Raw genomic sequence first — 26623 nt, forward strand, 5'->3', positions numbered from 1 at the left:
TCTGTCATAATCGTACGGGTGCATAACATGGCACGATGTATGATAAAACTTGGTGGCAGCTATCAAGTAGCTACAGAAAACAGCTCTCTTACTGCAATCTTGACCTAAATTCAACCGATAGCGCGAAATCATAGCTCATAGCCTCTTACGATAACCGTAGCAACTCTCTAAATACGACATTGAAAACGGTGGGATAATGTCGTGACGTTTATCGTTTGCGGTGCACTTTTTCCGTACGTTCTATGCAATCGGTTTCTTTTTCTAAATGTCACTCGACCGGTGCCGGCGTTGAAATCCCTGTACTGCTGCGGCAAGCATGCGTGAACCTATCAGGTGACAGTCGACGCTGCCTTTTAGTAAAGACTGCCCCGAGACACCAGGACATAGCCTACCCAGGCTTCATATTCGTTTTAATGCCATGCTTATAGAAAAAGCGTCGTTCTTATCGCCTTGCCCATCACCATTTTACTTCAGCGAGTGCCGGCAGCTCAGATAGCAGCACCTTGCTTTCAATTTTGACCAGAGCGAATTGCTTTCGCCTTGACATGGGGCTACTTAGCACACACTCAACCACTCCCCTTTATCAAACCTGTGACAGCAAAAGCTTTTACCTTTGTTCTCCTAAAGCACGGAGCAAGGCATGCAGTGACCAACCAAGTCGCGCCCGCCACCCGCAGTAATTGCTTTTCTTTTATTATCATGGAGACGCAGCCACATCTCACAATCCAAATTTTCTGCAGCGACTATCATATGTCAGCGTTTGACGAAGCTGAATCGTCATTTTATCAGCGTCGCCAGCGCCCCTGTCTACACATCCTTAATAACGCCGGTGCGTTCTTCCTTGCCCGCTGTCAAATCCGCCCGAACGACGCGGCACATTCTGTTGGCCAGTGCAACCACTTCTTCCGAGGCCTACCGCCGCTTTTCTTCAAAACTGCTCGTTGCGTTAACCGCTCCACTACGACGATACGCAATGTTGAAGTTCGCCTTGGTCGTGCTGCTCTCATCGGCCTTTGTAGCATGCCAGATAGCCAACTTTTTCGAAGGTTGCGTTGAAAAACCCGAAGAGGAACAAAAGCCTGGTGACTGCGTCATCGCGCCCCAAAGTTGGCTTACCACAAACACGTACCGATACTTCGCGCACCAAGCCCTGGAGAACGGCACTATTCAACCGGACGAGGGAAACCTGAACACTCTTCTTAACGTGACTCGTGCAGCAGCTCAGGTAAGTGCTGCTCTACAAGTTGCCACGCCTCATCAACTCATTCTGGTAACGTTACTGAAAGACATACATGCACGCAAACAGGAAGCGAAGAAGGAAGAAAAAGGGAAAGCCCTTTTCATTCCTCTTGTTTCCGTGTTTGCAAGCCGGCCTTGTAGTGACACGAACATCTATCGATTAGTTCATCTGAGCCTTTTCCTGGATTAGCTTTTCTTTTTTTTGTCAAAGCACGAAGCCATAGATACCAGTGGTACTGTCGGCTTCTTCCTAACGTGTAGTATTTAGCAACCTAAGTTGTCAGATTGTATCACCTTCGGTTGATTTAAGCTGCACGAAAAGTGAAAGAATGAGTGTCGCAACAGCAGAGCTAAGCCTCCACTCTGCATTGAAAAAATGGAGACCGGTTAATCGGCACAAAGACGCATACTGTTCGTTTCTTGGCACTAGCTTTGTCAGAGTGTGTTCTCTTCACATTTTCTGCGCTTGTTTGTCATTTGTGCAGCTCGAGCTATCTCTGCGAGCAATTTCTGTACCTCGCGTTAGGGAAATTAATTTCCCTATGCGTTATCTACATAATCACGTCCGGGCTGCGGCCTGGTATGACTTCGGTGTACTTACATACCACAAGTTACCCGACAGCGGTGGTTCTGCGCGCATCAAACGTCTGCTGGACGACGCGACCACGATGACGCCGATTGTGCCGTGTCGTTGCCGTTGTAATGCTCTCAAGGCGTGGATATTCGACGTCTCTTCGATTTGGCGGCACTTTCTTCGGCAGTTCAGTTGCGGTACCATGCGAGGGCAGTTCCTTCACTAACCCTGCGCGTTTATTTCAAAGATGACTGCAAAGGTGAAAGCATCGTCGATTACTGGACGCACCTTGCTTGCTTAGCGCACTGTTTCGTAGCGCCTGCCATGGTGGCGACGTCGTCGTGCAGGTGCATTTTGAGCTGCTGCTGTTCCTCATGGTTCGAGAACTGTTCTGCTTTCAGGTGTGTTGTGCTTAAACTTTGCTTGCTGGGCAGACATGCTTATGCAATCTGGCGCCATTTCTCATCATCTTGTGTAGGCCTTTCCTGAACATCCTCAGCAAGCTTGTATGTAGACGTAGGTACGGTATCTTCTTATCGGTGTTGCAGTGATCGATATTCGGATAATACTACGTCGCGAGACCGATATGGTGGGAGGGGACCACGTTTTCTCGTCGTGGCGCTCGTTTCAACAGCAACATGCGATCGATTTAACGCGTCAAATCGCTTTACTAACCTGCCTTCGCAACCATTCGCGCATTGGACTTGTACCTCACGTTCTTATGCCAGCTATAAGAACTGTTATAACCAATTCAGGCGACATTTGCATTCACGCACGATTATTGAACTAGTGCGGCACAATGTCATCTGCATTCGGGAGCTTGCATGATTCCTGCACTTCCAAAGTAGCCAGTGCAAGGGAGAGAAAAAAACCATTCATTCTAATTAAGTGTGGCACCAACCTCGTAGGACCGACCCCTAGTTCAGAGCCCCATTGGCTCGCGCCACTCCGAGTGCCCGCTGGAGCAGCCGTTGATCTCGTGCAGGTTTGAGCTTGCACGTAATCAAATTGAAAGGCACGAAGCAGGCGGCGAGCGTTAGGCAGTAAAATTTAAAAGTGCTGCGCTCCCTGATACAGTGCATAAATTGCAGGCGTATTGGAGAGACCAATAGTTCGGTGCTTTCGCGTGTCATACAGCGGCCGTCCAAGTGGCATACGTCACTTCGGCGCCGACAGCGTTGCCAATTAGCCCGGTGGGCCGTGCGTGAGCCGCACGGTTAGGCGATGAGCTGTTGCCAAAGAGCAGGCTCACAAGCGCCTGTTAAACGAGTGATTTTTTTTCATGTGGTGAGGGCGCCAACTCGACGCGCTTATTTTCTTCCAACCCGAATTGCATACCCTCGTGCTGCTCGGCCCGCGATGCTACAACACTGCGCATTCTTGTCGACCAGCGCCAGTGGCCCCAGCTGCATGAAAGCACACCGAATGTCAGCTGTCGCGCTGGATAAGTGCAGCTACACCTGCCCTGCTAAGCGTAGACTTTAGAGTAGGCATAGTATAACCGAGCTGTGGACGCTCTTTACAGCTTCACTGCGATGTCGAAACTGCCCACGGTCGGGTGCCTGCGAACCACGCCAGCACCGTTTTCACCGCTAGCGGTTGCCGGGCATCCTACTCAAAACAAATCTCAAACAAAATAAAAGGGCCCATTTGTGACGTCACTTCCCCTGTATTAATTAGGAGGGAAAAGAGCGGGTAAGCTCGGCAAGCTGTCCTTTTCAACATGTAAGCGCGCTTTGCTCCGGCGTTCATGACAACGCTAGCAAGCACGCCCGCCGTTTGTGCACGAATTCCTTTTTATACAGCGAAGCTGTACATAGGTAGGTTCTGAGAAAATGTTGCGTGCGTCTATCGAGCCGTGTAGAACGCGCATTCTCCTCTATAAACGCTACAATCGCGTTTGTAGTGCGACGCTATGTGAGAGCCTCTTCACTGCGACGTCAACATCGCCTAGCTACCTTGTCAGCAGTTGCGTTCTGGCCGTGCTACGGGTAGGACGCGTATTGCGCTCACCGAGGAAGAGCAGCGTGCCCTGCTATAGTGAAGGCGTCGCAACAGAAGCGGGAATGGGCAGGAATTCGGTGGAAAGCCGCTACCGGCGAGCGCACGTTGATCGACGGGCATGGACCGTCGCGTAGCCGCCTTCCATTCGACGAACAGCAGCGTGCCCATGAAGATCGCCTTCGGGAACAGAAACGGGAATGGACATAGCGGGAGGAGACTGCCGACGACAAACGGGCCGCCACCGGCCAAGCGTATGTGCGATGCCCGTCGGGACCCCGAATATTGTGAGGAGGATAGCTTCGGTATTCAATGCTATACACGTGGCAGATGTACCAATTAATTACGCGTTATCGGTCATGTATAGAGCCGACATTTACTAAAGATCTTTCCAGCATCGTGGTTCAGCCCATGGCCATCTACCACAGTGTCCATAAACCGAAGATAACTATGGTAACAAAAAATAAAAGACGGTAGAAACACGAAGTCACATGCATGTGTCTTTGTCCAATCACTATGGTAATCATTATACATAGCTTCGCTAGTCATCCACCTTCACAGTGGAATGGCACTGAATGCGTTTTTTTTTTGCTTTCATGTTTCCGCTTCAGTTGCGTATAGCTAACCTGTTCATTTTTTTTACTTATTTCAGCCTGTTCGTGTACAATATGCTCCAATGGTTTAGCTTTCTTTTAGCGTTGCTTTCATGGCATGCTTCACATTTATTGACATTTCCTGCAGCTGTCCGATGGCCTTATCATTAGACTCGAGTTCACGACCGTCCAGAGCACCTGCAACAGCTCGGTCGCCTACTCCGAGAAGCAGTGCCCACCAATTGGAAATGAGGTATGTGGCTGCAATGGTGATACCAGTGTTATAGGTATTTTCTGCCGCTGCAGAGTGGTTCACTCTTCGAGGGAACAAGCCCATGCGGCTCGTTATTTATTTATTTATTTATTTATTTATTTATTTATTTATTTATTTATTTATTTATTTATTTATTTATTTATTTATTTATTTATTTATTTATTTATTTATTGTACCCTCAAGGCCCGAAGGCATTACAGAGGGGAGTGGGAAAACGGGAAGTATAACAATAAAGTACGGAAAATAAACAATGCAGTGTGTTAGTAATTACTAATTATACAATACTATGTAATATCTTGCACAATATTTGTACGTACGACAGACAATGTAAACAAAGTAGCAACTTGATAATTCCTCTTAGTACAATGTTAACCAGTGTCGTCCTTAGTCGCCTGTAAGTACGGCAAGTAAATGAAATAACATGTTAATAATTCCTAATTATACAATGTTTGCTAAAGCCTTACGAAACAATTTGTTGTCGACAATAGATACAATTTCACAGGGAAGGTGGTTCTACTGTCGTGATGATCTGGGAAAGAAAGATTGAATGAAAGTGTTAGTGTTGCCTGTTTGAAGTCCGACCTTATGGCGATGATCGATGCGGCTCGATAGGTAATGAGGCTGAGAAATGAAGTTACTGTGAAGGGAGGAATGGTAATAAAATTTGTGAAACAATGTCAAACGTGCTATTCTGCGAGATGCAAGTGATGGAAGAGATAGATTGTCCTTCATTGATGTTATGCTAGCGGTACGGTTATAATTTGAAAATATGAATCGGACTGAGTTATTTTGGACAAGCTCGAGTGAGGAAATAAGGTTTTCATGGTATGGGTCCCACACAGCTGCAGCGTATTCTAATTTAGGGCGCACTAATGACTGGTAAAGTAGTAATTTTAAGGATGATGGTGCTTTGGAAAACTTGTGGCGTAAGTAACCGAGCATGCTATTAGCTTTACATATTATGTACTCAGTGTGAATGTTCCAGGTTAGTTTTGCTGTTATATGAACTCCTAAGTATTTGTATGAGCTAACGGGTTCTAAAGGAATTTTATTTAGATAGTAAGTAGGAAGAGTACTTGAGGTGTTCCTCTGCACGCGCATAACTTTACATTTATTAATATTAAGTTCCATAAGCCAAGTGTTACACCAATCAATCACGTAGTTCAAGTCAAACTGAAGAGCATTAGTGTCGTCGTTAGTAATTATTTCACGATATATCACGCAATCGTCAGCAAACAAGTGAATGTGAGATGTCAATGAAGAAGGTAGGTCATTAATATAAATCAGGAACAGTAGGGGCCCTAGTACTGATCCCTGAGGCACACCAGAACGAACCTCAGTCAATGATGAATCGTAATTATTCGCAGTAACAAATTGACGGTTAGTAAGAAAACACTCAATCCATTTCAGCAGGTTACTGTCAAGGTTTAAAAGACTCAGCTTGAATAGGAGCAGTTTGTGGCAAACCTTGTCATATTTGTTGTACTTTGCAGGCGTTCTGGCAACAAGAACCGGCTAAAGGAATGTCGGTGCACTCCAGAGTGTTTGTAACGTAGCAGTGCCACTTGGTGTCAGCTGTAAAGCCAGTTGCTTCTAGATTGGTCAGAACGTGACGTTACCACCCGCTGCGCATTCATGTGCCCTCTTTGATTGCGGACCACACTGCACGTAATATCTCCTATGGAGAAACAGCTATTGTGAGCTTCAGAATGTAAAATCTACAGCTGCCCTGCTCTCACTTCCCATCTTTTACTACGCATGCGTTGGCAAAATAATACCACCAGCCAACCCGCACCGACCAGCTGCAAACTCTAGAGCAAGAAGAGGCCAATAAGCCTCACATTTAGCAGCATCTTTTCCTGAGCACCCTGTATTTCAATGAAATGTTACTGGTCCGGTATATGTGATATTATGCGAAGCATACTAGCCGCACAACCACGCTCTTCCTTGCTGCGCCGCGCGCGGCCGCGTAGCTACCATAAGACGTCATAACAGCTGCAAAGCGGGCGCTTAAGTTTCGCCTTCAAGAGAGGAATACGACAGTGTTCCCGTTGACCCGCCAAGGGGTGTAAGACAATGGGCTACGGCGCATCCTTACGGAAGCGACCACTTCCCAATACTGCTTAGACCACCCGAAGAAAAGGAATATCCACCACAGGCTCCTAGGTGGAAAGTTGACACTGCCGACTGGGAAAAATTTCGAACTCTATCTTGTATTTCGTGGGATGACATGTCCTCGCTAGAAATTGACGCTGCTGTCGAATATTTTACAGCCTTCATAATAGATGCCGCATCTAAATGTATATCACAAGTAAATGGTCTGTCCTGCAAACGGCGTGTCCCGTGGTGGAACGACGATTGTAGGATCGCACGTAAAAATCAGAACAAAGCGTGGGGGTTGCTACGCGCCTCCCCCACTGCAGAGAATCTTATTAACTTTAAAAAAGTAAAATCACAAGGCAGGCGAACCCGCCGGCAGGCCAGAAGAGAAAGCTGGCAAAAGTTTTTATCAAGTATTAACTCGTTTAGGGATGAGGCCAAAGCCTGGAACAGAGTAAATAGGATTAGAGGGCGGCAAACACATTCACTCCCCCTCGTAAACCCACAAGGCGATACCCTGCTTGAACAAGCAGACTCACTTGGGGAGCACTTCGAGAGTGTATCAAGCTCCAACCATTATTCGCAAACATTCCTGAAATATAAAGAAATAGAAGAATGCAAGCCACTCATCAATAAATGCCGACAGAATGAACCCTATAATTGCCCATTTAGTGCTGCCGAGTTGAAAGCGGCCTTGAGCGCATGTAAGAGTTCCGCACCAGGATCTGATAGAATCTTATATGAAATGCTCAAAAACGTACACAATGACACGCAACTTACACTACTTACACTTTTCAACACCATCTGGGATGCAGGGTACCTTCCAACCGCGTGGAAAGAAGCCATTGTAGTCCCTGTTTTGAAACAAGGCAAAGACCCTTCCTCGGTGGCAAGTTACCGCCCGATAGCCCTCACAAGCTGCATTTGTAAGGTGTTCGAAAAAATGATAAATCGGCGACTTATTCATTTCCTTGAAGAGAGCAAAATGCTTGATCCTTATCAGTGCGGCTTCCGAGAAGGGCGCTCCACAACCGATCATCTCGTGCGTGTTGAAGGGAATATCCGGGACGCATTTATACATAAACAGTTCTTCCTATCGATATTTCTCGATATGGAAAAGGCGTATGACACAACGTGGCGTTACGGAATCTTAAGAGACCTGTCAGAAATGGGCATCCACGGTAATATGTTTAATATAATAAAAAGCTATCTTTCAAATCGTATTTTCCGGGTAAAATTCGGCAATGCACTCTCACGTCCTTTTACGCAAGAAACGGGTGTACCCCAAGGAGGCGTGCTCAGCTGCACGCTCTTTATCGTGAAGATGAACACGCTTCGTGCTTCACTACCACCCGCCGTCTTTTACTCTGTCTATGTGGACGACATTCAAATAGGTTTCAAATCTTGTAACCTCGCAGTCTGCGAGAGACAGGTACAGCATGGCCTGAACAAAGTGTCAACGTGGGCAGACAGGAATGGATTTAGGATCAATCCTAACAAAAGCTCTTGTGTTCTTTTTACAAGAAAGAGAGGACTTATCCCAGATCCTTGCATAGAACTGCGTGGACAGCAGATACCTGTAAACAAAGAACACAAATTTCTGGGTGTCATACTTGACTACAAACTCACTTTCGTCCCCCACATTAAATATCTTAAACAAAAATGTCTGAAAACAATGAATCTAATGAAACTTCTAGCCCAGACTACGTGGGGTAGTGACAGGAAGTGTCTAATGAATATCTATAAGAGCCTCATTCGATCACGACTAGACTATGGTGCCGTGATCTATCATTCTGCAGCCCCGAGCGCGCTAAAGATGCTAGATCCGGTCCACCATCTAGGAATCCGACTGGCCACAGGCGCTTTCAGAACGAGTCCCATACAAAGTTTATATGTAGAATCAAATGAGTGGTCACTTCATCTGCAGAGAACATACATTAGCCAAACATATTTTCTGAAAGTCCACTCAAATCCACAACATCCCTGTTTTAATACCATTAATGACATGACATATGCTACACTCTTTCGCAATCGTCCCTCCGTAAGACAGCCTTTCTCGCTGCGTGTGAGGGAGCTTAGTGATCAAATGCATGTCCCACTCCTCGAGCTCCCCCTAATGCATCCAGCCAAGCTGCTACCTCCTTGGGAGTGGCAGCTGATACAATGCGACACATCTTTCGTTCAAGTTACAAAGCACGCTTCAGATATCGAAATCCAAATGCATTTCCGGGAACTCCAGCACAAACACTCCTGCACGGAGTTCTACACAGACGCATCGAAGTCACATGACGGGGTGTCCTATGCAGCCGTCGGGCCATCCTTCTCGGAATCCGACGCACTGCATCCGGAAACTAGTATCTTCACGGCTGAGGCCTACGCAATATTGTCGACCGTGAAGCATATAAGGAAATCAAAACTCAAAAAATCAGTTATATATACGGACTCCCTAAGTGTTGTGAAGGCTTTGATATCGTTCTGCAAGCACAAAAATCCTGTAATAATTGAACTCTACTCCGTCTTATGTGAAGCATATGCATCTAACCAGTATGTGATTATATGCTGGGTGCCAGGTCATAGGGCCATCGAAGGTAATGTTCTGGCGGACCAGATGGCCACGTCAGTTGCATGGCATTCTGCTAATCCCACCGCTGCAGTTCCTGTCACGGATCTGAAGCCCTTCTTACGGAGGAAACTACGCAACCACTGGCAACGCCTATGGGACGCGGAAACAAATAATAAGCTCCACGTGATCAAGCCACAGTTAGGATTCTGGCCCTCTGTAACAAAATCACGCCGAACAGATGTCCTATTCTGTCGTCTGAGAATAGGACACACATTTGGCACGCATAACTATTTACTCACTGGAAATGATCCTCCAACCTGCGGTACATGCGGGGAGAGGCTGACCGTCCTCCACGTCCTCCTGGAGTGTCGGGAAGCCGAATATGAAAGAAAGAAACATTTTCCCTTAGCCTACCGGCAGCGCATCCCCCTTCATCCTGTTATGTTACTCGGCCAAGAACCTTTGTTTGACACCAACGCAGTCCTAAATTTTCTGAAAGATGTTGTCTTGCATGTTTTTAGCCCTACATGTTCATAGCGGGTCCTCTCTTCAGAGGACGCCGCTGTGATAGCTCCTTGGTATAGCACATGCCTCTAGACCCTTGTTTTCAAGGGCTCTGGCGAGGCAGCAGTGCTCCAAGTAATTTTACCATCTTATACATTTTATATTTTGCATCATTCTTGTACGATGGATTTTAATGTTCATAGTATTCGTCATTAGTCATCGCCATAATTTTATAGTACGTAGATTTTACGCACTTTACAGCGAATATTTTTAGGCCACTTTACAGCCAAGTCACATCTTCCATAATACATCCTTAACACTACCACCGGTCATGGCGCTCTTTGGCCAAACCTGGCCCTTGCGCCACAAAACAACACACATCATCATCATCACGGCGCAGCAACTACGCGCCCCGCATCGGACGCGGTGAGCGTCGAGCAACGCAGCGTTCGGCGCGACAATGAAATGTGCGCCTGAGCAAGCGACGCAGGCCTGAGCCGACGCCGACGACACCGGCTTTTCTGCGACACGAGCTCCTTAACGCTGTCGTGTTAAAATAAAGGCTAGTATGCTTCGCATCCTGGGCTTAACCTTAGCTAAGCCACAGCCATTTTTTTTAGTTTGTTTTCATTTAGACGGGGTTCCAAACACCCATGTTTAGTAGTTTCTTGCTTCCAATTCCGTATGTAGGCTTTGCAAACAATTACCGCATTAAAGGAGTACAAAGAAATGCTCCTATAAATATTGCTTCCCAGCTGTAAAAGCTGTCACAAACGATATGTACAATTTGTCCGAACTATAGATGTGCGAGTTACGTTGAAGAAGCATGATTTTCTTTACTTTTTCATGGTGTCGACTTATGATTACGTTTGTCACTTATATTTTCTTCTTTTATTGCAGGCCAACGGTCAGTGTCAGGCTAAGTTCCGGTACTATGGCCATCTGAGGCTTCAACATGCCTGGTGCGGTCCTGCCACCGGATAGTGCCTAGCAGCTTTTACAGAATGCACATTTTTTTTTTATTCTTGCACAAAACATCACGTGACAAGCTCGCAGGCGCAGCATCAGCACAATTTTAGGCATTCAATAAAGCTCATCATCCCTATTCTGTGTCGTGTTAATACAAGGCCTCAACAATCACGTTTGCGGTGACCCTAGACAAGGAATGGCTCTTCGGCACCCTATAACGACTGCCTTTCCTTGCGAATAATTCAAGCACAACAGTTCGCTTTTCAGCTAGGCAGTTGCACACAGTATTTCTTTTTTCCAGAAAAGCATGATCTTGCCCAAATATTCAATGCATGGTTAGTTGGCTGACATGGTGTCGACGAGACAGCTGCTTTTTTGGGAGAAGGCGCAAGTCATTAAGCAATGTCTGATTTCGTCTCCAAGCACTTCTTCCATCCATTCTTCACGAGAAAAATCGTCTCCTCATGTGAACACTTGCTTTTAGTAGCGTATTTTTGTTTAAATAGGAACCTAAACGAATTGCCTTACTTGGCGCTTCTGCAGTAACATGCGAAAGGCAATGTAAACATCCACGCTATCAATGGTCAATCAACATAAACATATTAAATCAACATACACATATTCATCGAGAGTCCTGCTAGAGCTGCTTTTCATTGCCCTAAGTCGACAAGAGTATAGAAACGTTTCACACATCTAAAGCAATTCCCTCGCTATAGCACAGAAAAAAATGTGTCAGAGATGGTAAAAATACAAATCAACATTTGGGCCGATCCTGCTGATAGTGCAGAAAGGGTCCAATCTCAATGCCAGATACCCCTCTGGGCTCGGCATCTGTAACGAGCCTTGTCACACGTGGGACCCAAAGAGGTCCCAGGAGCATGGGCAAGAACAGATGTTTCACAGCGAAACTGTCTATGGCTAGCATCTGGGGAAAAACTGAGTCCGAGATGTTGACGAAAATGCGCCGGAGCGGGGAATGCCGTTTCCCAAACGCTAGTCTATGGCGAAAAGTGTACAAAGGTCAGTAATAAAACGCAACGTCTACAAACCAAACGCTGTGCCACATGCTCTTTTAACATAGCCATTTCCCTAGCGAAATTATGAATTGCCGCTTGGACACGATACGAGTGCGACTCGTGTCGCTTGCTCCGAAGAGGAAGAACGCGCCTTGAAGGAGCGCTCTTCAAATGAATGCGAGATGGACGAGAAGCCGAATGCGCAGCGACCCGACAGGCTGCGACCGATAGTGCGTGCCTATCGACTTCCAGTGACCGTCCCCTTACCAATGAAGAGTGTGCCCTTAATTTAAATATAAGTAGCCAAAAGCTTCGCTGGTGTTCCATGTTCACGTAGTAGAATTTTTGGCTGCTTTTACCGTTTCGGACCTGGCAACCCTGTCACTTTCAAAGCCATTCGGACGAGTGGCGTGCATGAGGGAAGGGAAAAGATAGGAGGGAGCATGACGTCACGCGGCCAGTCGTGGCAAAGTGAGCGCTCCGCGAAGCCACAGTGGTGGACCAACACGTCACCTCTTATGTCGAGATCCCGGAGCGAACTCGATTCGCCGAGACATTTGGTTACCGGTAGTTTTTACATGGTGCGCGCTCGGCCGGCGACTAGCAGGCCTCCATCACTGCTCAGCTGTTCTGCCTGTACCTCTGGCCACAATTTTCTCTGAACGCTTATTCCGCTTCGGCCGTTTCCTGCAACGCATGTGTTCTGCACTTCGTGCAAGTTGTGAGAGGCTCACAATGCAACATCAACGCACTTAGGCTACAGGCACACTTCGGCTAAAGTAAACAGCGTTGTAAGTGATATTAAGCGATACGTATTCGTCACATTTTTGACTGAGGCCTTGCCGGTGTGTATTTTACACCGGCAAGGCCGGTGGGATCTTCATTATGGGATCTTCATTGGTTTTCCTTGTCGCTGGATCAGCGGCATATTACGCGTGGGGGTTTGCATGCATGCGGCTGATCGCAATGTGAGAGCGGAGTCATCCTGGCAGGCCGAACGCGGTGAGCTCATTGGTTCATATGACGCTGACTCCCACAAGAAACGGTGAGTTGCATTTGTTACGTACGTGCTATGATGCTTTCTCATGAAACGTGGTGCGCTGTTTATTTATCTACTCCCAAGAAAAGCAGCAGCAACTGCGAACATTGCTTGTTCCAGCTATTGGAGTTTGAGACTCATATACAGCCGGGTCATGCGGTCTCCGCTATGATCCCAAGCGCTGACGCTGCTTGGAACACTGTGAACACGAACAAGTGGTAGGTCATCGGACACATACGATCTTATTACAAAGAAAAAAATATGGGATTACGTGCCAAAACCACGATCTCATGGTGTGGCCTGCCGTATATAGTGGAGGACTCCGGAATAATTTGGGCCACCCGGAGTTCCTTAACATGCATGTAAATCTAAGTACACGAGTGCTTTCGCATTTCCCCCCCTTCGATATGCGGCCGCAGTGGTCAGGATTCGATCACGCGATCTCGTGCTTAGCAGACCAACACCATAGCCACTAAGTAACCAAGGCAGGCAAAACATAACATGTATCCGCGAACGAAAGAGAAAGGCACTTCAACTCCTAAACGTTGCGTTATCCCTCATACGATAATTGATCAGTTTACAGAATAGTTTCAGGCTCCCTTTATAAGTGAAGCATCTGCGTGCTTAGCTTCTAAAATGATACCAGACATTACAATGCAATGTACTGCAACATGAATAGCAGCGCACACTTACTGCAAAAGCAGTCAGCAGTCTATCAACGCCACGCAGCCTTTAGTGCTTTTTTCATTATGTTATCACAACTAGAAAAGCTTCCCTACTCCTGAAAGCACTTTTTATGAAAAAAAAACACATATGGTGAAGATTTTGTTTGTGTAAAACTATACTGAAAACAGCGATAAGTGACCTTGATAGCGTTTGTGAGGATGCATGACAATGTCGAGAAGTGCAGTGTCAGCTGTGAAAATTTTATGGTTAATTTAGCAGGGCGATTGTTATTTGGATCATGCTTTCTGAACAGATGAGCAATTGCAAAACAAATCGACAAATTATTTGTTAATGTAAAGCCGTTCTTTCTTTTGCCATCGTTTCCAAACCAATCCAATCCAAGTTCTTCCGATAAGGCTAATCAGGAATGCGTGACAACTGTGCCCGAAAGGAGCAGATTAAGTTAAATAAAATTGCCGTGTTTAATGTTATCGAACCTGTGCAGTGCGTTGCAGAGACACAGGACTGTCGGTTAACTTTAACCACCAGCGTTTCATTAGCGCGGGCACCTAAATCTAACTGCATGAGCGTTTTTGCATTTCTCTCCCATTGAGATGCGGCCGCCATGCCCAGAATTCGAACCCTCGACTTTGTGCGTAACAGCAGAACGCCATAACCACTCAGCCATCGCGAAAGTCGCACAGCGTCAATCTACGACAAACAGTTCCAAGACATTCTGTATCTCACATCGTAGAGAAAATTTTTCAAATGACAAGATCGTTCCCGTGCAACGGCACTATGTGTGCACCATGCTTCTTAAGGCGAGGCTTTTTTGCGTACCTTCCAGGAGTTTCCTGACCGTGCTGGATGGTGCAGCTGTGTGGCCGAATAACGAGCTCCTAAAAAAATATATTACGCGCACTGCGGTTGGGTGGAACCTTGGTGCCCCTACACAGCAGCACGATGTTCTAAGCACTGTGCCACGATTGCTTAGCAGTCTTCCATTATATTTATTACAAATTGTCAATTTGAACTGCACTAAGTTCATACAGATAACGGCCAAGAGAACCATAGCCACATGTACAAGCAGAAAAAAATGTCACGTGCCAATTACCCGAGTAAACAGTTCTCGAAACGGGAAGCAAGTTGATACACATCATCAAAAGTGGACACCAGTCTGGGGGGAAACCTCTTTGATTCATAAAAGACTTTAATATGTCAAATGTATTTTATTCTATTTTGACTGTGAAGATACAGTTTGCACTGCATTCTGGCACACCCGCCGTGGTTGCTTAGTGGCCATGGTGTTGGGCTGCTAAGTACGAGGTCGCGAGATCAAATCCCGTTTTTCGAGTGGGGCGAAATGCGAAAACACCCGTGCACTTGGATTTAGGTCCACGTTAAAGCACCAGGGTGGTCGAAATTTCCCTAAATCAGATCGTGGTTTTGGCACGCAAGACCCCGTGATTTAATTTTTCGCATTCCGGCTCAGCGGGTGAGCTCTCCGTAAACTGTGCAGCCCCGTAGCTACCTTATGTCAAAAGTACACATCTTCGCTTCTAGATGGCGGGAGATATGACATGATGATTTGGAGTAGACTCCTAAAGAAACCTCCTAAACAAAAACTGTGGCCTCAGAGCTTCACGTATACCATTAGGCCACAATCTCGCCACCAGGCCAACAACAACTACCAGTGTAAGATGATCAACGTGTGTGTTACAATGCGCAACACAGGTGTGTAAGAGCACATGTGCGCACGCCCGTGTCCTTCGTGCCGAAGACGCATGAGTGAGATGGACAAATTCACAGCACTTCATTCAACTCTTCGTGAATGCAGCGCTTTACATGGATTCCATGATGCGCGTTGCGTCTGCGTATTTTTATTTCCGAGCGATGCACTTACACGTGCACTAAGCAACGCATGCAAGCCACTCGATGCCCCAGTGTGACAAATCTAGTCGTCGTCGTGACGGCAGCATCTCGTGTAAATATTGTTACGTGTAGAAAGACACAGACGAAAGAGGCAATTTACAGACTATTTACACTAGTCTCGAGCCAGAGCGCCAGGCCGACATTCACTCGCGCCAAGGGCACAGACCCACTTCCTCCTCGTTCTCACGGCGGCTCGTCTCTCGGGTATCTACCGATAATATCGTAACAATACAACATTCTTGATTTTGTAAGAGATCATTAAAAGATTTAAACGCATAAAAATACCGATAAGCTTCGCAAAAAAAGAAAACTAAAACACGGTGCATTTCATGACAGCCAAAGAACGCTCACCAAGCTGTTTCCATCTGGGGCGGCTGCTAGAGAGAAACAGAAAAGCCTAATATTATGAAAAGCAGAAAGGTCGATTTGGAGTAGACTCATCTTGTCAGCTATTCGGCGTTGGGGGAAGTGGGAACAGGAAATCTAAAGAGAAGCGAGACGGGCAAGAGTGATGACAGAGAAATGAGGCATAACCCAAACCGGGCAGGTCTGCTCAGAGCCTAAAGTTCATGCCTGTACTTTGTTAAACAGTCTACAGTGAACTCTCACTTTAGTGAACTTCAAGGGATCGAAGAAAATGTTTCACTTAACACAAAGTTGAGTCAAGTGAACATCCACTAGAATAAGGAGCAGCATAGGGCACATCAGATCGAATCGCGAGAGTGAAATGCAATTCATACAATTCATAAAGTTGCGTACATTAATATATGCGAAGTGCATAACAGTTACGTTACTGCCTATTTCATACTTAAAAGGAAAAGGTCCGGACACCGACCAAAATGGTTTAAAATAGTCATTTACGTTACTGCTCCCCCATGGGAGCCTTGTTCACAACGAAACAAGGGGCAGAATTACGAATTATGATAATAATTATCATAATTATGATAATTATTATTAGAAAACATGACTAAGGCACCTGGCATACATGGGCGGCAGATTGCCTTCGTTGCGATTAAGAGTGTGCGCCGTGGTTTGGATGAATAGGGACTGAACAGAATTTTCAAAAAAAAATCTTTAATCTTCATTTGCACTTATGTTCTTAAAGCAAGAGTATTAACAAAGCTATCAGAGAGTCTATCTTTTTTATGCACTTACTTTCGCACAGCTTGCTGATGAGACACGAACTCTCGCAACATTAAAAGCATCCTACAATCTCGGCTAGAGTTAAATGATTTGAATCTGTCTCTGGCATTGCATCTCCCTCGCCGCACTAATCTTCTTCGGGAAGAACACTGAAAACAATTTCAAGGTCTGATACTTCAGCAAAGGTAACGAGTTCACTGTCACACTGCACATAGTCTTCTAAAGAAGTATTGCTTCAATGTTTTGCGAGGGCCCACTAAAGAAGTTCATTCAACTTAAATGTTCGGTGTTAAAAAATTCATTTAACAGAAACATTTTTGCATAGAATGCATAGGAAAACTACCGGGAATTTTCTAAAAGTTTGTTATTCCAAAATATTCGTTAACCCGACGTTCGTACAAATGAGAGTTTACGTAGTATTTACTGGGTGGTTGGACAAATAAATTTACAGTCGCGCCAAGGGACCATTAGTAATTTCTCTATTAACAATTTGCAGTCGAGGCGGGCAACATCATCAATGAATTTCGGTCACTGTTCAACTTATGGAAGATACTCGCATAACACGGGCTTTATAGACTCATCATCCACATGGCACTACTGATAGTCTAGAGACTCGATGCGTCACATTAAGTGCACGTAACTTCCGGTAAGCGCCCCCTACATCTGCGGAGGAGACTGGCCCAGCGGCGCTGAAGTTTGGGCGGTAGCCTAAATGTTATGTTAGGGTCCAATCTGTGGAGGCTTCTGTGGCGACTTCACGGATGGCCCCATTGTCTCTCGGCCACGTTTCCGTATAATCAATATTTCGCAGTGCAGTGCCTTGCAACAGAGTTTATGCGACGTACTGACGTCCCCCCGAATGTGTGAGAACACGTCCCATTCCAAATATTTGCGGCATAAATCTAGCACATTTCAATCTGCTGCTACACGCCATGGTTGCTTAGTGAATTTGGCGTTACGCTGCTAAGCACAAGTTCGCGGGGTCAAATCCCGGCCGCGGTTTCACATTTCGATGAGGGTGAAATGCAAAAACGCCCGTGTACCATCCGTTTGCTGCACTGTAAGAAAACTCCAGGTGGTCGAAATTATTCCGGAATCCCCCACTGCGGCGTGCTTCATAATCAGATTGTGGTTTTGCACGTTAAGCCCTAGAAGTTGATTAGCTAATCTGTTGCCGACTCCTTTAACGCTGTTATGTGGTTTCATGTCGTTCAAATCAAAACAGTTTTCATGGTAATGCAGAGGCCACATTCCTATTGCATCTTTCTATCGTTGATATGTAGTTTTTGAACGTAATTTCCAGGTAGCACAGTATCGAAAGTCAGAGAGCAGGAGCTTCCTATAGAAATAAATTATTATCGCTTGAAGGCGGTGTTTTATAGGAGGATTAGGTGCGCACTCATTCCTTGCTTTTTAAAGCTTTTGCCACAATCAAACCTTTTCGACATGAAATGTTCATGGCGAGTACCTGCATAATTATTTGTTAACATTAAAGTGCAGAGCAATATATATTCGTAACAGTAGTCATTGGCTTTCTATGAAATATACATACAACGTTCTCATTGCGATTTACCGTTCCAACTCATGCATGGCCATGTTGGTCATATTTTTCGGCACATGGCTGACGATCTAGTAAATATAATTTTCTATCTTAGTGGCGTAAGTCTCATTTATAACGGAAACAGCGCAAAAAAATAACTTTAATACCACGTACCAACTAGCCCAACCACAAGGTCTCATAAATATCTTGCAAAAATTTTTTTTCGTCGCTTCTCTTTATTCCCGTTTTCACCATGCCTAATGATCTCTGGATGCGTTGTCTACGTTTCTTCTCTGACACAATTTACATATTTATTTTTATAACATATTTATTTATAAGCCACGGCTAAGTTTTTTTTTTTACATATGCAGTCATAAAATATGCAATTGCACGCTTTTTTTGCCTATTACCATCTCTGTACGCGTGAAAGAAAAAGATGCCCTTCTGCTAGCACTCATGGTAAAGAATATTGCATGCTGGTTCATGGGCTTGCGTCTACATGCATTAACATCAGCAACTAAATACTCGAAGTTAACTTTCAAATTCTTAAAATTCAACATGAAAGTCTATTTATATGTGCATGCTTACGTAATGATGCCAATAAATAACCATTTATAAAGAACTTATACTGCCATTATGCACACGCACTTCAATCTGGATGCTGTTTGATCTGCCTAAAGTTGCGAATGCTGCGTGGATGGGGCTCTGCGCAAACGGCGAGGACAATACGCGCGCAGTAGCTCTCCTTCATTGTAATCAGTGCGAGCGTAACATAGGCATTGCTGTTCTAACGTTGTGCATGCAGTGTATGTTGGTGTTGAATACGTTATTGATAAAAGGCGACAGTATGATGTGCGCAACGTGCACTAGAATGCAGTTTTAGAAACGCCGATATCAAATAAAATCATGGGCGCTTTCCTTGCACTGCGCGTTTTAATCTCTTTGTCCCCTTAAATTTTACGCCCGCATAACTTTTTCTACTGTTACGAATCCCGCACCCTGATCGCGTTCTCTGCAGTCACTGCGTTACCATGCAAACACCAGCTCCATGTGCGCATTAGCCAATCCTTTCAAAGGCGAAGCAACCGGAAAGGCACTTTCGACGAGCGAATATTTCATTCATTTCAACAGCCCCATAGTAGAAAAAGAAAAGGAGTTGCTGGGGCTGCACATTAAGAATGACGCTATCACACCGGTTTCCAATACCGTGGCATGACAAAGCTATAATTTCTGTGAACGAAACATACCACCGCTTTGTACATGCTGGCTGCATGTGCTTGTGCGTACAAATGCACTGTAATCCTAACGATTCCAACTGACTTCGTATCACCATAACCAGCCCCCCCCCCCCCCATCCCCTAGAAATTGCGTTAAAACCAGTGCCGCTTCTGACAGCCAACGTTCTACTTTTCGCGGCTTGCGGAACACCGTCTCTTCACAAGTCTGCCACCTCCGAGGACAAGGCCTTGTAGCCAGCAGAAGCCATGTTCAAGTTCGCCGTGGTCATCCTGCTTTGCGCTGCAGTCACCTACGCGCAGATGCCGGACGTGTTTGAAGGCTGCATACGGTATCGCCGTCACCGTGAGGAGCCAAGCAAGTGCACTTTGGCACCTCCGCGTGAAGTTAAAGGCAGCACCAGCTTTGTGCACTTTGCGCACGAAGCCCTAAAGAAAGGCGGAATCCAACCGAGCAGGGGCAACCTCAACACTGTCCTTCGTATCACTCGTGGAGCACGTCAGGTGAGTGTTGGTCGTATCGTAGTTTTCGGGCAACAAGTATGTAGTTCGTAAGTAACAAGTGAGCACAGTGTCCAAGTGCTACATGGGATCGCGTAGTAAACATGTGATTACTAGAACGAGGCTCTTGCATCCTTCATAGAGTTGTTATAATGCATTCTGGGCAAAAAGCTATTCGTATCGCCCGTACATTGAAATCGGCAACCGTAAGGGCACCGACATGTATGTACGCTGTGCAGAGTGTAGGCAGGTCGTACACGCAACCTTCTGGAGTGGCGGTGGCTCTCCAAAAGTGAAGGCGGTCACCGCCATCTTGCTAGGGGCACGAAGCTCGAATCGCAGCAGCGGTCGTTGCAGACCGCAGAGTAGGTTCGTCGTGTTTCTTGGTTGCGCAATGTTGCAACAGCATTTAACTGATTGTGGCGTGCTATCCGAGGGTACTGCGGCACCTCAGTAGGTCATAGCTACGGCAGTCGCGTAAACATGACACCGGGTGTAACGTTTCACTTGTAACATCAGCTCGCATCGTCTGTTCAGGACTGTCGTACAGATGCCCCAGAAAGTAAATGGAGCTTGCGAGCAGTGGCCCAACCAGATGTCCGTGTGCTAAGGGCAGCAGTGCATACTGCACGGCATGAGCGAATGTAATTTGTGGTGGTCATGCGATATCTTTTTGACCACTGCCTCATCGGTGACTCCGGCCAAGGAGGGCTTCTTCCAGCGGTCGACGCCTGGGGAAGTTGCTGAGTATGCCACAATTATTTATCGTTTGCTCGATAATCGCATGGCGCCTGTCACTGTCCGCTGTTTGTTTTTTTCGCAATGGATTTCTGCACTCTATTTAAATCTCTATTTTCTTGCGCGCAAGGTCAACAAGAATCACCGCTTCATTGCACGGAAACGAGTGTTTCCGTTAATGGCATGAAAATAAACGGTTTCGTTAGGCGCATATAAGTAACCCCTAGCGTCGACCGCTGGAACTAGCGCTCTTAATGCGTGCGCGCCTTTCTGTTGCGCAGGTTTCCTGTTCAATAATTTGCACCAGCTAGCCCGGCAAGCCACTCTGTTGTGAACACAAGAGCGTAAGCCCTACTACAACGATATTGCAGGGTGCTATCTAAGGCTTTTGGAACACCACTTCACTAAGTGTACTTAACGAGCAAATTTCGAAGCAAAAGCGTAAACCTGCTTTCAAGGTAGTAATATTTAAAAATTACTGAACGCGAATCCTGAGTAGCAAACTTAGCTTAACTTAACCATTATGCATTGCAGAAATTTGGGCCTCAATTGGAAATGTTTTTTGCTGTACCTATGTCTGTATAGCATTTCTGACTGAAGCTCTACGGGGTGGATGAATGGCCCCAATATTTGTGTGCACATATGACATACAGAATGACGTCCACAGGGAAGTTCATGGCGCAGGCTCTGGCTTCAGCGTACGATTATCAAGTTGTTCGGGATACTAAACACATAGCTTGCGGCACATTGTGCAAACGAGCTTGTTGGTGTTGTGTATTAATATAATAAGGAATTACCGTACTTAAACGTAAAGTGATAGGGACTTTCGGCCTCTCAAAAAAAAAGAAAAAATTACTATAGTTATTACTGTACCAAGCGCAATTACTACTATAAGAACAGTAAACAGCACAAGAAAAGCGGGTGGCCGTAGAGCTTCATTAGTCGATCGTTACTTGGTACTGCCGTCGCAAAATAAAGTGAACAGGCGATTGCTAAAGTGTTTATCCCTGCTGGCGAGGAAGGCGTCGTCATTCATACCATCCACCAAGGCTATTAGACAAACATGACTTCATAAATGCCCACGACACAATGGAACACGGCAAAGCCTTACTCAGGCTGCACGGTGATGCACGGCACAAGTTCGAAGACCGTTCACTTCACACGGCACACAACAGCGCCTATCTTATCTTTCACGTTAATTAGTGGGTAAACAATGATGAATGTTCATTACACACTCACATCACGCAAGCCTAACTTGTATGGGGAGACCGTTCGTAATTCAACAAAGCGAGGAAGTGTGATTGGCGAAGCGTCCTGCTGATTGCTTTTCTCAAGGCCTGCAGCAATAAATCGACGCAGGAACATTTCTTTCATCGATAACAGCGACATGCAAATGCGGGCTTGTATACTTTCTAAAGGGGGCTTCTTATCTTGTTTCCATTTTCCATCGCGGACCCTCAAACACACGGAGCGCCGCGCGTATACCGCGGCCCTCCATGCTGGAGTAGCGCTCTTCTGCTACTAGCAATATGGCCGCTGCCGGCGTCGCTCCTTCCCGTAGGCGACGGCTGGGACTGCCACTCCTGAAGTTCATATAACCTACTTAGCGGAGTTGGACGACCACATGCGATTCAAACTAGAAGCACAATAAAACGCGACTAATAGCTTTCCTCGGTATCAGGGCACCCTCCAGTTCAGGTGCAAGCGAAAGCACCCTATCATGCAGCGCAATATCTGTAAATACAGCCATCGGTCTCTCTCAGAAATATACGGAATGAGCTTCACACATTGTCCATACGTATGTGCTTCGTGTGGATGTGCATTTTTGGATCATTTTAATTATTTTTAGCATTACGGAAATCGCAGGCAGCAGCATGGCGGCACCTTTCGGGATGCCAGTTTTTTTTTTTTTTCGCCTAGCTTTTCACATAGTGTCAGTACACAACTGCATTTGAGGCTATCACGGTTCGTAAGCCTTAGAGAGATTGAGCTTGTCCGTAAAACATAACCTTCATGAAATACCGTGCTCCCGGAGATGTGGTGGCAGCCACAACACTGCTAGGAACATCTCGTAATGTTTCGTTCTACCTAAAAGCATTAAGGATGTTTTTGTGATGTGTCGAAAAAAAATTAAAGTGAACTGCATGGTCACCATATTTTCCTTTCCGACTCTTTACATCAGCGGCTTAGTAGTATAAGGTTCGTCACTGCAATGACAGTTGTGCACATTCTGATTTACCTGGTCGTCACTAGATGAGAAGCCCGCAAATGCACGCAAAATTGCCACGCGACTGGCCGCTCGAGGCACTTTGCATGTATTGGCGGACTCCTTTCACGCATGGGAAAACATTTATGTAACACATACTGACCAACCGAAAGCTGTATCGAAAGTTTTTTGACGTTGCTCTACAATTTTATCATTGACACGTTTCACCTAATTATATTTGAGAAGCTGAATAATTAAGACTAATCATGTAATTAGTAGGCATGAAACAAGTGTCAGTATCTCCTAGCGACAGCAAACATTACCTTGGTCCTTCCCAGCTACGTGGCACTTGTATATCTTAACTCCTGGTGCATGATAGTTGGGATACCCAGCGCTATTGACATGTCACGGCTGTCCTGTTAATAAAGTGCATCGCGTTTTGGGTTTATTCAAAGAACTACAGGGATCTCTCCAAGGAAGTCATCATCCGCGTGGAATTCAAGACCACTCCAAGCAGCTGTGTCATCCCGAGCAACTACTCAGTTGATGAGTGCCTGCCCATTGCCTACAAGGTAAGAAAACCGAGGAATGTGTAGTAGCCGCATCTTAGGGAAGTCTCAGGACAAGAGAGGTTTATGGAGAAACGTAAATTATCCAGTAGGCTCTATCGGGGGCGCTGTCGCAGCAGGCTTCGTGAAACATCTTGTGCTTGCCGCTCGCGGTGTATGGACACTAGGCTACAGAAACGATGGAAATAAATACACGCATTAGTTGTAAAACGACTTTTGTAAGTCTTATAACTCCTGATAAGCACAGGCTTGACTTTGATTAGGTATAGCCACTACAGCCAAATGAGCTCTTTCAAACCCGAACAGTTCCGCTCGGATCAACAAGCCTATACCACCGAGCTACGGCTCCCTGAACGCCGAGCGAGAGGATAACTTAAGCACCGTTTGCGTCATACGTGGAGCGTCACAAGCACCACTTGTGCTCGGGACACATGCATCATCAAACATATTTTTACAGTGAAGCTGTATACCTCTATCGTCCCAGGAAATTTCTATGTCGTAGAAAAAAAACTTCCCGTGCGTGGGCCGATCTCGAAGAAAGCGCAATGCCCGGCCGACCCACGGCCGAGGTGAAGCCGGCGTTAAGCACTGCCCTTGCGTGCATGGGCCCATCCTGAAGATAGCACAGGACAGATCAACGAGAGCGCTGGTGCGACCTCAGGTTTTTCTGAGCTCGCACCTGCACTCTCGTTCATCTTAGGTCATGAATTTTGAATGCATACTCAAGTCGGGTTGATGCTTTGTAGGTGGTGCTTTTGTCTTGGTGTCTCAATATATATACGTTTGTTTCTCAAAATAAAGATTAGTTGGAAGTCATCGCTTGTTTCGTCGTCCTTTTTGTCCCTCGTCTATGTGTGCGCTGTAAGTGACAATTGATACCATGGAATACCAACTAGCCCCTACCCAAACCTTGCTTCAACAAAAAAAAGCGCTGGTTGCCAGGCGATAGCATATTGTTGTCTGATTGTGATGTTAAAAAATTTTCGCCATCCGTTGGGCGTTCTTCGAAAATCATGCATTCACAGCAGACGTGTGGCTACATCAACGATCATTATTTAGCTCCAATTCTTCAAGGACTCCTTACATGGCCAGGCGCGTGCAAAGGAGCGTAACCGTTCCCTCGATATGAGACCGCAGGGCGCATTCGGTATAAACTAGCCCGTGGAATTGTGTCGCCGAAACATTCATGCAGGTCAGGCGAGCAATGTTAAGCGGACATTGTAAAGGCAATCCATCTATTTCAATTCCGATTCATTGTAAAGGTTTTCAAGAGCCAGAAGGATTTTGTTGCCGCAGGTGCTTGACGCTAGAGGACGAAAAAGGGCGAGAAGCAGTGCGGTGCAGTGAAAGACAAAACGAGAAAAGCGCTTCTGATATGTCACCTGCTGGAGGGCATGTGTAGGACATGGGCCACGCCTACTACACTTTGTCGCGTCAGTCATTTCGTCGTTCCACCAGTGGCGGGAGCATAACTGCGCTCGATATACGCAGTCCTTCCGGGTTGTCCTGTTGTGTGTCACTACAGCCATTGCTTCAAACAAAGCGGCTGCATGATAAGTGAAGTGACTCAGCACATGAAGCTGCCTTGGCCAAATGACCAGAAGCTCCATCATGCAGAAGAGTGGTAAAGACAGTCGAACAATGACTAGCTTTCTACGACAATCATCATGAGTGGTTCTGTACGTTCCCATATGTGCTTCTTAGATTTTCGTATTCTTTTATTTCAGCCAAATGGGCTGTGCCAGGCAAAGTTCAGATTCTATCGAGGCACTTCAGAGATCCAGACCGCTTGGTGCAAGCGATACATGTAGGTACGTAATGATTCCCTCAGTACAGCCACCGCAAACGGCAATGTCTACGCAAGCTTTTTTTTCCTTCCATTTATTTTCCTATCGCACTTTAAAAGCAAGCCTTTTGTACCCCATCCTTCAATTAACGCGAATGTCACCCATTTTGCTGCCTAACGTGAATAAGTGCAGCCGGTCACGTTCAACTCCAATATATACGCAAAGTAATTTTTTTCTGTGTCATCAGTATGAGCACACCCTTCTTTCACCGTTCTTTCACCCTTCTTTCCGTACAATTGAAAACCAGACAGTTATTTTCGATCCAGCTGGAAGTTCCGTTATCGCATATCCTATATTGGTGTAGGGCAAGCTGGACAAGGACAACAGAAAGGTACATCTAACACACACAGCACTGTGTCTGCCTTTCTGTTGCCCTTGTTCAGCTTGAACTACAAGAACATGGGATATGCCGCACCAACAAGCCCCTATAGCTTATAGTTCGCTATCGAACTACCTCTACCAAAATTTACGCTCACATAATCATCGTATTGACGAGTACGCTCGTTACATTAGAATTTCTTGTTTTTTTTTCGTTTCAGGCTAACGTGCCGCCAAGCAAGATTCCGCTTTTGTGGCCCCCTGAAGCGCGACAGCGCCAGGCGCGAGCTGCAGACTTAGGAATGAATAAAGTGTGATGAACACTTAGCAACGAGTACTGCTTTTATGGACAGAGGGCGAAATTCTCGGAAGATGACTTTCGTACTTACTCTCCGTTTCACGAGATTGCGTGACCTTATACCCCGTTTTTATACACAGCAGGAAACGCTACCATGTTTTAGGGAGACTTATCTCACTGTTCGCAACGGCGACCAAAAATAGTGCGTTTCATACTTGTCTCAAAAATATGACGTTTCAATTATATGAAACGCGTCGGTCGAAGCCTGTTTATCACAAAATGAGTGGAGGGGCATAATACTGCGTCTAGCGGCTACAACGCATCGTTTGCACTCGCGACCAAAACAAAGTACGCCACATACTGGAGTCACAAAGGTGCGCAAACAACACGTTTTTTTTACATAGTGACCACACGCAATTCGAGTCTACAAGTTGGAAGTTGTAACGTAAGAATTCGTTGGTTCTTTAGAAAGTGTGTAGATCAATAACTTCACTACGAAACGTGCGCAGTGAGTCTTTGAAGCGACTAATTGCGTAGAGTCCGCAGCGTTGCTTGCTAAGTGCTAAATGGAAGATAACGCGGAACGCGTTCGCTGTCGACGGGCCATGGCGTTCCGGCACTGTGACAACTCGGCGTTGGCTAGCTGCGCTTGGAACAGCGTGCCAGGCAAGCTTTCCCTCGTTGGCCCCGACGCGTCCAGCTCTAGTCTCGCGAAATTTCGCTACCGTCTAAGTATATCCAAAAGTTATGGCCCGAGA

General features: G+C 46.0%; 2 protein-coding genes across 2 annotated transcripts; both read left to right on the top strand.

Moving 5' to 3' along the window:
- Positions 1 to 682: 682 nt before the first annotated feature.
- LOC135900460 (uncharacterized) lies at positions 683 to 10951 on the top strand. The gene is made up of 3 exons (XM_065429958.2): positions 683 to 1225; positions 4556 to 4660; positions 10749 to 10951. The coding sequence occupies exons 1-3, from the start codon at positions 974 to 976 to the stop codon at positions 10830 to 10832; spliced, it is 441 nt and encodes a 146-aa protein (XP_065286030.2). The 5' UTR covers positions 683 to 973; the 3' UTR covers positions 10833 to 10951.
- Positions 10952 to 19523: 8572 nt separating this feature from the next.
- LOC135900461 (uncharacterized) lies at positions 19524 to 25894 on the top strand. Its single transcript, XM_065429959.2, has 4 exons — positions 19524 to 19892; positions 23289 to 23405; positions 25130 to 25213; positions 25789 to 25894. The coding sequence occupies exons 1-3, from the start codon at positions 19638 to 19640 to the stop codon at positions 25211 to 25213; spliced, it is 456 nt and encodes a 151-aa protein (XP_065286031.2). The 5' UTR covers positions 19524 to 19637; the 3' UTR covers positions 25789 to 25894.
- The last annotated feature ends 729 nt before the right edge of the window (positions 25895 to 26623 follow it).

The sequence above is a fragment of the Dermacentor albipictus genome, chromosome 7 (assembly GCF_038994185.2).
Source record: "Dermacentor albipictus isolate Rhodes 1998 colony chromosome 7, USDA_Dalb.pri_finalv2, whole genome shotgun sequence".
Taxonomy (NCBI): domain Eukaryota; kingdom Metazoa; phylum Arthropoda; class Arachnida; order Ixodida; family Ixodidae; genus Dermacentor; species Dermacentor albipictus.